At 37.9% G+C, this 13,938-nt stretch overlaps 2 gene segments (V, D, J or C); both read left to right on the top strand.

The window, feature by feature from the left end:
* Window positions 1-3,146: 3,146 nt before the first annotated feature.
* LOC139364345 (T cell receptor delta variable 1-like) lies at window positions 3,147-4,054 on the top strand. The segment is given in 2 exon segments: window positions 3,147-3,287; window positions 3,507-4,054. Coding segments are annotated over 2 exon segments (474 nt in total).
* Window positions 4,055-11,870: 7,816 nt separating this feature from the next.
* LOC105496633 (T cell receptor alpha variable 24-like) lies at window positions 11,871-12,767 on the top strand. The segment is given in 2 exon segments: window positions 11,871-12,160; window positions 12,322-12,767. Coding segments are annotated over 2 exon segments (501 nt in total).
* The last annotated feature ends 1,171 nt before the right edge of the window (window positions 12,768-13,938 follow it).

The raw sequence follows: 13,938 nt of genomic DNA, 5'->3' as shown, positions 1-13,938 counted from the left end.
TTTTTACTATCTTCACCAGTCCACAGAATGGAGAATAGCACCTTCATTACCTACGATTTTGTCAGATGTATTTCTGGTAGGTCACTTAAATGGCAATAAAAAATCAATTGGAAAAAATCTCTAATTTATGAATAAAAGGATGTTCAACCTGAAATAAACAACCCGAGACTCTTTCCCCTGAACCACAATGCATACTGTTTCAATACATAAAAAGAGGAGGTGGAAAAAAATCCAATTAGTTACCTCTTAGCAATGGGAGATGTGCCCACAAAATGTCAGCATTTTGTGAATATTAACTCCCCTGAGCTCTCAAAGTTTATTTTACTTCCTTTTCTAGCAGTTTGAAAAATCAAAGAAGAAATTGGAATAGTATTTATGTCTGATTAGAGTGGCTTTCATTGGACTGAAATGTTCAAGAATAAAGTAGAATACAGTGCCTACGTTGGAATTCGTGGTCAGCATGAGAGGAGGGCTGTTGTCAAGTACATGAGAGAGAGGAAGAATTGGGAAGAGCTGGGAGTCTCAACAGTGATTCTGTGGCTTCTTACAGATGTGAGTTTGGGGATTTCTACAAAGGACCGGGAAGAGTCTGAGGACAGTTTGCCGTAGAATAACTCAATTATTCCCATTGGGATTTCTTTATGGGGCAGTCCAACAAAAATACAGCTTTTGGAATTTGGTGCTTTGACATAGACTGCTTGATCAGATGAAGTTTCAGCATAAAGTGGAAAAGAATCTTCATTCTTTCAATGTCCAAAGAGGGAAATATTTTTATTTTGAAAATTTATACTATTAATAGTTTTGAATATTTTTACTGATAAAGCAGCATTTTGTGACAGGCTTTGTCTTCCTGATAACTATTAAAAATTATAGAATTGTACCAAAAAGTACACATGCACTCATGACAACAGCATGGCTGAAGATTTGAATTCAGAACGCCCATGGATTCTCCCATCCTAGAACTTCTAATAAAACTAAGCATAGCGTCCCAGTAGAAATAATAGGCCTTCGCTGCTACTCTTGACACTAGAATTCACAACTTGAGAAAATACTGAACTTGGGAGTCTTTTTTTAATCTCATTTGTCTGAGCTGATGCTTTGCCATTGTGAAGTTACCAGTTCCCCTGGTTTGATGCGTAAGTAGGAAGGACGGGAGGTGATGACTTCTGGTTTGTCTCCTGTGTCGAAGCCAAGGATTGGTGAGTAGCTTCACCTTAGACTCAGGTTGATAGCAAGTGAACAATCAAAACATGAATGAATATTTGTAATCAAAGCCATGATTCATAATAAATTGGTTTGAGATAAGCCCCTCAGATTTATCACAGATCAGTTTCCTAAACTTGGAAATTTTAAATGATTCATCTCCTTTTAAGAATTCCTTCAATATTGTTTCATGCATGTCCTTTACCAGATATAATCCTTTGTCATTTGTTAATTAAGTTATAAGAAAGGGCAAAACAATGTTTAAGATAGAACCAATTTCCCCACCGAGGGGTTATCACAGCACATTAACACTTGACCCACCCAGAAACCACATTTCAGAGGCAGCTTCTATACAGAACTGCGGGATCCTGCACCTATACTGTCAGGGTACAAAGCAGGGCTATTTCAACAGGAGGGAAATCCTGCCATCATACTGGTTCCCAGTCTACTGTGGGTATTAATGGTCTCCAGCTACTTAAGTGCAAATAATTGCAAACCAGAGCATGGCTACCTGTCTGCACTCAGAGGTGAAATGGACAGAGGATAAGATGTCTCAAACAATGAGAAACTCTTCCCTGCACCATTCAGTGATATGCTATTTTGACCTTTATAAAAGAACTGGAAATGTTTTAGACCTTGTCTACACTTTTTTTCTTAGCTATCTCTTGGTCCCTTTATATTAACTCATCCATTAAGACAGTGAAACTAGGGGCTGGGTTCACACATAAAATCCCAGGACTTTGGGAAGCCAAGATAAGATCACTTGAGGCCAGGAGTTTGAGACCAGTCTGGGCAACGTAGAGAGACTCCATCTCTACAAAATGAAATAAAAAATTAGCCAGGCCTGGTAGCTCACAACTGGAGTCCTAGCCATTTGAGAGGTTGAAGTGACAAGATTACTTGAGCCCAGGAGTTCCAGGCTGCAATGAGTTATGACTGTGCCACTGCACTTCAGTCTGGGTGACAGAGAGAGACCCCAACTCTAAAATAAAAATTTTTCAATTTAAAATTTTAAAAAAGACAATGAAATCACATGGAGGATTAACATCTAAATTCCATACAATCACATAACAGAATATAAAAAATTCAGCCACCAACTTCTGTGGTATTGACATGCACGAAGTTCTTGCAACCTTCAGATAACACGTTCTGTGGGAGTATAGTATAGCATTGTATCACAGAGAGATCTTGTATGCTTATCATGACAAACAATATCTTATGCTTATCATTACAATTTTTAAAAATGCCCAGCCACAGAATGTAACAAGTGAGACTGAATACTTTGGATCAATGGGATAGAAAATGTGATATCAGGACAATTCTAGGACACATGATCTAAGCAGTACAATTCTACTTGTGAAGGCAACGGGACTGAATATCCTGATTCTCCTCAGTCTAGTAAATAAAACTTAGTGTCAGATTTTGAAATGATTACATTTTATTCCTATTATAATTTCATAAAAACGTAAACAACTGAGCAGCTTCTGAAAGTCAAGAAGGACTTATTTTTATCATTTGGTTTTGAAGTAGCTTTACTTATTACAGAACTTAACTAGGGCCCTAGAACTCAGTAAGGAGGAAGAAAGAGATGCAGTAATTGTTTAGAATAGGACTGCCTTTCACAGAGAAAGTCAAATATCTGAGTATTTTTCTTTTAAATTTAATTCATTTCTGATGGCAAAAAGTAAATATATGCTAAATGAATATTATCAATGTATGTCAACTGGTTCAACTGCAGTTCCCCTCAGCTACAACCCTCAATACAAATTGCTTTTCTTATATCCGTTTTCTAGGTTCTGTCTATCCTAATGACTAGGGAAAGACAACTAGACAAAGTAAAGATTCAGGGTGAACCCGACATTTTTCCTCATTTGTGCATAGCCATGTAGTCTATGAACATGAGACTCAATTTCCTGTTTGGGGAGATAGCATCAGAACTCAGGAACTACGTATGCACACCACAGGGCCCTTGTGGGTACTGAACTTGGAGCGTCAGGCAGCACAACTCACATTTGTGCAGAGAGCTACATGCCACATGCTGTTCTCCAGCTTGCTGTGCATATTTGTGGCCTTCAGCTACTCTGGTATGGATGGTTCCAAATGTGGGTAAAAATGTTAAGGATGGAAGGATTACAGACAGACATGTTGTGTTTCTCATGGATTTGAGGAGGAAAGGTGAAATTGGAAAAAGGCGAGCATACTATGATTTTAGTTTGGTTTGTCTCTGGGTCCTAAATTAGTCTAGTTCCTACGATATTCACTCTATCAAAGGATCAGCTCTGTTTTCTGATTTTTTCCCACAGGATTCAGTGTGGCCCAGAAGGTTACTCAAGCCCAGTCATCAGTATCCATGCCAGTAGGGAAAGCAGTCACCCTGAACTGCCAGTATGAAACAAGTTCGTGGTCATATGACCTTTTTTGGTACAAGCAACTTCCCGGCAAAGAGATGATTTTCCTTATTCGCCAGGGTTCTTCTGAACAGAATGCAAGAGATGGTCGCTATTCTGTCAACTTCAAGAAAGAAGCTAGCTTCATCGCCTTAACCATTTCAGCCTTACAGCTAGAAGACTCAGCAACATACTTCTGTGCTCTCCGGGAACTCACAGTGTTTGAAGTGATAGTAAAAGCAAAACAAAAACCCTAGGGCTCGACAAGAGAACCCTCTACTCCGCATCCTTTGCTACAGGAGCCGATTTGAAGTGCACACCTGCAGATCTCAGGCAAGAGAGGGTAGTGACTGTGGTCTGTGGATTTAATCTGTGGTCTGGATCAGATGAGTTAATTCTAAGTAAGACCTCCTTCTATCTCATTTGGAAACAGGTGTTCAGAGCAACTTTCTTCTAATACTTAAATTTTTACTGAAAATAGATCAGACGGAAAACGTGCAAAGTTGTCTAAAGTTGGAAACACTTCCACATAATAACTTAAAGTGGCAGTTTCACTTAACGATGCTCACAGCAGAAATCTGGGTCTAGTTATCTTGAATCATAATAAAAATCATTTCCTTAGCCCTTTCCTCTTAGGCTTTATGTCAATTAGGGTACAATCAGGGAAGCAGAACCATCATGAAAGATGTAGAATAAGATTAATTATAAGGATTAGACCTCATGCAATTGCTGGAGCTGGTGGTTCTCAGAAGTTACTTAGTTGTTTGTGTTTTTATGAAATTATAACAGGAATAAAATGTAATATTTTCAAAATCTGACATTGCGTTTTATTTACTAGGCTGAAGAGGATCAGGATATTCATTCCTATTGCCTTCACAAGTAGAATAGTACTTCTTAGATCATGTGTCCTAGAATTGTCCTGATATCACATTTCTATCCCATTGATCCAAAGTATTCAGTCTCACTTGTTAAATTCTGTGGCTGGGCATGTTTTTTATTTGTAATATACAGTCGGATAAGCATGCCAGATTTCTATGTGATACAATGCCATAATCTGCTCTTACTCCTATGCAAAGCTATTGTCTTTGCATCTAGTATTGAGCCTGAATTTACTCTAGGTCAGCTAGATTCACATTTGGGAAGGAGAGTTGAATGTGGACAAGAGCATGCAAAAACTGATTTGTAGGACATTTTGGAACCCATGGTGACAGGTGGAACCCATGAGGACAAACTAAAACTTGTCTCTTACCTCCTTCAATCTCATAGTGTTGGTGACGTTCAGAAGAAATGGTGTTATTTGCTATCCTGCTCCCTGGGGACTTGGCCCAAGAAAAAGAGAAGCTGAAAGAGGACCTGGGGGCAGTGGGGGAGTTGTGAATCAACCATAAGATGAGTTAGCAGATCAGTAGCAACATGTGAGAGTTGCCACCGTTCCTGGAGCCTGGCACCTGTCTTGCACAATGTTTTTCAACTTAATAGAGAATAATATAGGGAAGGATTTTCTTAGAAATATATTTCCAGGTAGTTACGATGAGACAGTACGAAGTTACCACAATACCCCTACCTTGTAAACTTGACATCCGTATGCACCTCTTTTCATAACACTTAGCTTTCAAATAAAGACAATTTTAAAAAGCATGTTTCCTGCCAATATGATGCCACTATTCTTCACTCAACCACAAATACCCTAACCCTCTACCTCAAAGAGAATACAAAGTTCATTTATTCATCTTTGGGTGATAGTCTTTCCTCTTCTAGCTGAGTCACACTCTCCCATTGATATCCTGTAGTTTAGCTTCTGAAATTTAACAAGGCATGTGATTAACTTATTAACATATCTTTCACTATTATGTATAGACAAATGGGAGGACAGTAAAAAATGGTTACCATGTATTTTAATATTTTCATATCACAATGGAAAGAAAATGTTTATAACAGTATAGTCTTTTTTATCCACAAATGATCTCATGGTTGTAGCTGGTTTCCATAACTATCTCTTCCATTACCCATTTCATAATCTGTTTGTTTTCAGCAAGCACCTCCACTCACTGGTACACTTGACTTTCTATAAAACAAGCTCCTTGGTCAGGAGCAATGCTATACAGAATGCCATAAAGTTGAGTAAGGAATTCTCTAAGTCCACCACTGTGGTTTTGCCCGAAGCACTGCAGATGTGGAACGAAAGTCCATATTCGGAATGTCTAAGTGGAATAAAACAAAGCAAAACTTGCCAGCAGCCAGAGAAAGTTGATATATCATGTTCTGGGAAATGTCTTTAAGAATGCTTGCTGAATTCTCATCAAAATCGACAGAAGCTAAAGAGGAAAAAGTATTTTTAAAGTACTTATAAAACAAACAAAAAAAACCTCTCTAACTAGCTTCCCATGAACATAAAAGTCTAATTTTTAAACCCTTTGTCAAAAATCATTGTTAAAAAGGTGGAAAGTCAGTACACAGATTGGAAAGTTATATTTACATTGACATATTTCTGAAAAAGATTCAAATGCAGAATACATAAAAAACTTGTACAAGTCAATAAGCAATGATAAAACAATACAAATGGCCAAAACTTGAAGAGATATTTCAGAAATATGATATCTAATAGTAATAAGCATACACAAAAAGCACTTAATATAATTACTCATTAGGAAAATGAAAATGAAACCCACTGAGTGATCCTCCTGTGCCCCTTCAGCACCCCAATTGTATTAATGTAGCCAGGAGGAAATGACCACGAGAGGATAATGAAAAATAGTGACTACTCCCCGGGGAAGAGATGGCCAAGTAGGTTTTCTAGAAACTTCTGTTAAATTAAGTTTAGCCTAAAGCTGCCTCCTGACTTATTTTAAGCTCAGGGCAAAGGTTTCTCCATACACAGTGCCCTGTAACCTAATAGGATGCATAAACAGGCTACAGTCTACTCTCTACAAATCCCTAAGTTTTGGCCATAGGTGGCCAACTGTTCAAATCACGTTCAAATAAGGCAAATGCCAAGCTTTAACCAATCCATCTGTTTCTGCACCTTACTTCCTTTTTCTATAAGTCACTTTACTTTTTCTGTCCAGAAATATTCTTTGACCATGTGGCAGTGCCAGAGTCTCTGAATCTGTTCTGGTCTGGTGGGGGGCTGCCTGAATCTCTAATCGTTCTTTGCTCAATTAAACTCCGTAAAATTTAATTTGTCTAAAGTTTTTCTTTTAACACTCCCATCATTGAACCACGTTCGACGTAAGAAGAAAAAGCAGTAACAGGCTCCAGACTGGAACACTGAAGGAAAAGCAGGTTTTACTAGGAAAGAAGAGAGTTGATATTCATTGGCCATACTATATGTCAGGCACTATTTATACATTTCAAATTCATTACCTAATTTAAGCATCGTACACCCTACGAGATAGGTTTTAGTGTTCCAGTTTTTCATATTTGGGAAATGAGACACAACTTTTCCTAACTTTGAAAAGCATCTCTAACTAAAGTCAAGCAGGGTGTAACATCTTAAAGGGCTCCTATAAAGCAAAGTTTGGACCATGGAGAAGCAAACAGCCCCAAAGCAGCAGCATTGGCTTTCTCAGTGAGGATGACAAGATGCCAAACCTAGGCACAAATTGCCTCAGGATCAACAGATGGAGGAAATAATTGACTAACCATTTAAGAGTGCTGAATGTCTCAGTGAGTCTCTTCTACAGTAGTGTGCTATGAAGCACAAGAGGGTAGAGGGAAAGATGAGATACTATTCCTTAAACACTCCAAGCGGGCTTCCATATCAAGGCCTTTGCCCACTATGCCTGCAATGTTATACCCCCACCAGACTTCATGGTGTACCTCTGAACTCCTCTACGTCTTTACGCAAAGTTCGCCACCTTGTGAAGCCTTTATCAAAATCTTTCTATTATATTTTCCTTTTTTGAGAATCAGGCTCTAGCATATTCCACGCGTTGAGAACTAAAGCACCAAGTTCTGAAGCACTGCCACCTGGTGTCCCGCTAAACTGTTTGGTGAGGTTTATGTGGCCTCCCTGCTGCCCTCCAGTGTTCATGGGCTAAGCTATGGTGAAGCCTGCTTGCAACAGGAGCTAACATTTCTGAACCAATGTCAGTAACCTTCCCATGGTAGTGATCATGTGAGACAGGATTCAGCAGGACTGGCTGTGATTTTTTTTTTTTCATTTAAAAAATCTTTTTCCCCGAATATGTGAGGGTGATTGATTTCAAAGTGGCAAATATGATATATGGGCTGGTTTAGGCTAATAGAATACCTTGGCAACAAAGGTTGGCATTATTGCACAAGGTGGGAAGTTTTTCTCTATGAAGTGAGAGTTTGTCTACTGCTCTGTCCTTTACTGTAACATAGAAATATCCTAAGAAGTGAGAACAAGAGTCAATGATGGATAAAAATAAGCCATTGTAGGGAACACTGTATAGCATGCTCTCTCCGTGTTATCATATACCTCCCAACCTCCCAATACAGCACCATAATGCGACTGATTTCCCGCTAACAGTAAGAAATGTGATAGAACATGGATATTTATTATAGTACATAAAATATGCTGTGCAAATTGCAAAATGCCCCTCGGAAAAATAATGAATTTTATCTTGTAGATAGACTGCACTGCAATTTCAGATGGTGCCTCCCAATCCCCCAATATTTTCTATATTGAATGCATCTGGTTGAGTGCCTAAGGTACAGAAATTATCGAACTAGATGATTATTCAGTTGGTGTAAGAGTAATTTCTGTTTTTTCCATTACTTATAATGTAATGGCATAACCATTACATAGACTTGGATTGGATTTCTGGACCTTCCACTCATTGGTTGAATTATCTTAAGCAAATTACTTAATAACTTTAATGCTTCAATTTCCTTATCCCTACAATGTGGATATCGATAGTACTTACTACAAAGGGTTATTTTGAGAAATAAATAAAATGACAAATGCCAATGCTTAGCCCAGTACCAACAAAAAGCTACTGGTGACTTACAGAAAAGGAAATTGAATATGAGAGAGATTAAATGTCTTGCCTGGCATCACAAAGTGTCAGAGTTGAGCCTTCCCTCCATACCTTATTTAGAGCAGATTTCTTTTCTCAACCCAAGAATAACTCTCTAACTCATTACAGTGTTATACTGTCTTTATAGAGCTTATCATTGTATAGAATTATCTTATTTTGTAAAAACTCATTTATTTAATTTCTTCTCCCTGCACTCTAGCCCCTTTTCTATCTCTTCACTACCATGTTCTCTATGCCTGGAACAATGCCTAGCACACAGGAGACACACTCAATATATGTTTGTTGAATGAATGCACAAAAGGTAAAATTATGTCCAGAGTCCATGCAAATCAAATATTAATATACAAGTTTAGGCTGGATTTATGTTTCTGTTATTTATCCAGAATTGTCAAGATTTCTATCCCATAACTTTCTTAATGTAATATTTAAGTATGTAAGTGCTAAATAGTTGAATACTAGCTTTGGTTTATCTACATTGGTTTATTTTTACACTTTGCGGGAATTAATAAATAATCTTACTAAAAATTTTATCTATCAATCCCTCACTTTACTCACTGGGGAGATGAGGTGGAAAAAATGTTGAGGCATTTTTCTCTGTAGTGCGTGCATCTTATCTTTTATGTTGCAAAAGTTTTTCAGAGGACTTATATATACGTATATATTTTTATGTTTTAAAAAATTCTGTGCACACACGCACACTCCTTGCATAAGAGTAGATATACAGGCCTACTATTTGCTCAAAACAGAGAAAGTACATTAACCTTGTTTCCCTTTACTATCAGGGTGAGTGCATTTAGAATCCTCCCTTGATATATTAGGCTGTTAAGAATGATAAAGATTGATATTAGTTGAGTTGTCTTGCAGCCAAAGTGAGGAGGAAGGAAACTAGGATCATGCACTCTTCCAGAAAGAGAATCTCACTGTTTACTTTCCCTGTAAGGCCATATTTAGTTGCCAACAGGCTTGGCCTTTACTTCAGGTCAAATGTGTGGCTCTACCTTGTAGGAGTCTGTCCTACTATTATAGATAGAGGAATTCTCGCTGCCGTTAGACGTATGTCCTTCTTGGTCTGGACACTGCTCCTCCAACATGTGGGTGAATTTATCAGTGGATCAGTATTCTCCCCAGAAATGAGCTCCACAGCATGTAGGCTTTCTGAGTGATTGTGGCCATGCCTTCACTCTCCTGAAATGAAGTTATCTGAATGCTGTGATCTGGAGAAGAAACTACCTTTATTAGAATGTCTTGTTTGTCTACAGCAAAGACTTGGAGCCAACCCAAATGTCCATCAGTGATAGACTGGATTAAGAAAATGTGGCACATATACACCATGGGATACTATGCAGCCACAAAAAAGAATGAGTTTATGTCCTCGGCAGGGACATGAATGAAGCTTGACACTATCATTCTCAGCAAACTATCACAAGACCAGAAAACCGAGCACTGCATGTTCTCACTCATAAGTGGGAGTTGAACAATGAGAACACATGGACACAGGGAGGGGAACATCGCACTCTGGGGTCTGTCGGGGGGTGGGGGACTGGGGGGGGATAACATTAGGAGAAATACCTAATGTAGGTGACGGGTTGATGTCACCAGGGCATGTGCATACCTATGTAACAAAACTGCACATTCTGCACATGTACCCCAGAACGTAAAGTATAATTTAAAAAAAAAAAAAAAAGAATGACTTTTTTGTCTAGCAGCCATCCCTAACTCTAGTCCTCATGCTTCTGAACTGGGAGTCATTATTGAGGCTTCCAGGATTTCCTTTACTACCCATACCTTTATCTCCTTTCCTGGGAAGGAAAGCTAGAAGTTAACCATTGAGATGCTTTCTAATCCTGTTCTAATTTTTTGGAACATGATTTAAATGTATGTGGACAGTGCTGTCCCCTGATATTAGTACAAACCCCATGCTGTTTCCTTTGCTTATTTCAGTTGTTCACTGGAAAGGTTTTAAAGGCACTTCATACACAAAATACCTAGAGGTTGAATTTATATTCTGAAAAAATTAATTAATGCTCTCTTATACTAGTAAATTTCCCTTGGATGTATCTTATTTCTCCAATTATATTTTGGGCTCACAGCGAACAGGGAATGTTGCTTTGTAATTTTTTTTCTTTCTTTGCCTCTCCCCTAGATGAGGCTATAGCTTTGTAATTTTTAATTCCTCAGAGCTCCTAGGAAAATTCAAAACACAAAAATTACTGTTTAAAAACTACATGTATATTGAATCAAACTAACATTATATCTGGACTGTGACAGAAGCAAGACAGCACAATTCTTATTTACTTTTAAACAAGTTTATTGGAGTATGTTTACATTCCATAAATTCATCCATTTTGAATGTATGGTTCAATGATTTTTAATTAATAACTGATTTATGAAACTATTACCATAATCTATTTGTAAATACTTTTCAACACTCTGGAAAGATCCCTCATGCCATACTATAGTTAATCTCTAACCCATCTCTGGCCCCAGGCAACCAGCTTATATCTTTATAGACAATGTTCCTTTTCTGAACATTTCATATAAATGGAATCACTCAATACGTAATATTTTGTGGCTGGCTTCTTTTTCTTAAAACAGTATTTTTGAGACTCATCTGTGTTGTAGCACATATTAGATGTTTTATTTTATTTATTTCATTTTTGCTTATTTATTTTATTTATTTATTCTTGATTTATTTTTGTTGTCAAATATCATTCATATCTTGTATGAATATGCTGCATTTTGCTTATTCATTCACCAGCTGATGGACATTTGGGTTGTTCTCATTTTTTAGCCATTATAAAGAATATCGACAAATTAGACTTCCATTACTTTTAGAACATATCTAACATGTAAAGCAATCATGGTGCATCACAAATGTAGGTGGCATATCAGATTTCAAATATTATAAAGTCTAGAGCTAGACAGATATAGGTAATTGACCTTGAGTGAATTATTCATTCTCCTTGAGTGAATTATTCTATCTCCTTGAGCTTTGGGTTATTTTATGTTTGTAAATTGGAAACAGTAATGTCTCTATTGTGTGACTTTCTTGTTAAATAATGTACATAAAGAAAAAGGTAGTTTAGATGTGCACACATTTATAATTTCAGAGGGATTCAAAAGTTGTTTTTCAATGTTTGAAGATTCAAAGAAAAGTGCTTTTCCTGCCACAAATTGCCATCCCACTTGTAACTCCCTCTGAATTTGAATAATAGCAGTCCACGGTTAGGCAGCGCACTTCTGATAGGTTGTCAATTATCTTTGTGTTCCAGACTCATGGGGGATTTCCTCAAAGTTTATGAAGTTGGCCTGAAGAAAGCAGTTACTTCGACCCCTCTTTGTGAACCACAGGAAACTGAAAATAGGGCAGAGTGTTTCAAGGACATTTATAGGAGCTGGTCTCTGATTGGCTAGGCAACCAGATGCAGAATCCTGTTTTCTGAGGCAGAATACTTCCACAGATTTTGGCTTCAAAACGTTTTTCTGCTGAGGGTACGTGAGCAGGAAACATGGAGAAGAATCCTTTGGCAGCCCCATTACTAATCCTCTGGCTTCATCTTGACTGTAAGTCCAGGAGTTACAGGAGACGTTCTTAGTCTGGGGTGATGATGAGGAAAGAGGAGGATGCAGTCAGACACTCTAGGTTTTATTTGGGGGATGTGTGAAGAAAATGCAAACCCTATAGAGAGACCAATTTCTATGTCTGACTCTTTTTAATAAAACAGGCGTGAGCAGCATCCTGAACGTGGAACAAAGTCCCCAGTCACTGCATGTTCAGGAGGGAGACAGCACCAACTTCACCTGCAGCTTCCCTTCCAGCAGTTTTTATGCCTTGCACTGGTACAGATGGGAAACTGCAAAAATCCCCAAGGCCTTGTTTGTAATGACTTTAAATGGGGATGAAAAGAAGAAAGGACGAATAAGTGTCACTCTTAATACCAAGGAGGGTTACAGCTATTTGTACATCAAAGGATCCCAGCCTGAAGACTCAGCCACATACCTCTGTGCCTTTGCACAGTGCTGTTCAGGCACCTGCAGCCCATACGCAAACCTGTGTCTTGTGTTGCACTATTACCAGCATTGGCAAAGAACCATGAGTAGGATGGAAAAGACAAATCCATTGAATTACAGTTTTTTTTTTCAAGAGGATTATGCTAACATGGAAAAATAAGCATGCTAGTGATCATAGCTAACTACCACAAGAGCTAATTAAGTAAACATATTCCTTATGACAGACAGATGTCAGAGTGCTAATGAAGCGTAACACATGACCTGGTAACTGGGCTGTTACTAAACAATACTAACCCCAGCTCCCAACAACACATTAACCATGTCATGGAGTCAGACCCAATGCCTGCTCTTTTGGCATGACTCTGAAAGAACCCAATAGTTACTCAAATCTATCTAAAACAATCTGGGTAAATAACAGTAACATTTATCCCCTCATTGTTGCTATGTCCTGAAAACGAGTTCTTCTATTATATTTTATCACAGCACAAATGGAGCATGTCGGCATGCCCCTTCCTCACACACCTGGCATGGAAATACGCATGTTTAATACCAGAACAGGTGATGATGTCTCCTTTAATCCATTGGGGATTTTGGTTTTGCTTTAGTTCAACTTTCCCCTCTACATGAACATTTTTATTTTTATTTCTTCTCACATGTGGCTATTTTCATTTTTAAATATCACTCATAATATTATAAAGGAGCACTGATGAAGGACCTTCACTATTAACATGGTCTATCCCCCAGTTGTACCACGATTGTGATATTGGATGACTCACTGAACTCTATTATCGAAGTCTCTTCATTTGTAATTTCCAGGTGTATTCAGCAGGCTGAGTGTTTGGTGCTCTGCTCCTTTTGCAGGTTTCCAAACAACCCACCAGTTTAAGGTCCCATTGGTACTCTAGAGGCATATAATTCCGAGCTTTCTTGGGGGTTGTTAAGATGAAGTAACTTGTTTCTGGGCTTCCTCATCTAAAAGCTAGAATTTCAACTTTCTCTAAACATCTACATTAATAGCTATTTATCCAGCTCCTGTCCAGTTTCCTAATATGCTGCTATTGCACTTTCTCTCTCTTTTGTGGATTTATGTTTTTTAAAAATCTCCTTATTGTTATTATCACATATTTAGGAAAAAAGCCGATACATTTTAAGAATAATAACGGAGTGTATACAAATCTTTCAGACTGGACGCTTTTAAAGATATATACACAGAGAGAGAAATAGTTTTTCAAAATTTATTCACAAGGTGGTAATGAATCTATTTAACTATCGGATTGGAAGTGGCTAAATTTGTAATACCATTTGAACATATATGGAATCGGAAGGGTATA

Source organism: Macaca nemestrina, chromosome 7 (genome assembly GCF_043159975.1).
Source record: "Macaca nemestrina isolate mMacNem1 chromosome 7, mMacNem.hap1, whole genome shotgun sequence".
NCBI classification, from domain to species: domain Eukaryota; kingdom Metazoa; phylum Chordata; class Mammalia; order Primates; family Cercopithecidae; genus Macaca; species Macaca nemestrina.
This window is presented reverse-complemented; position numbering and strand designations above follow the sequence as displayed.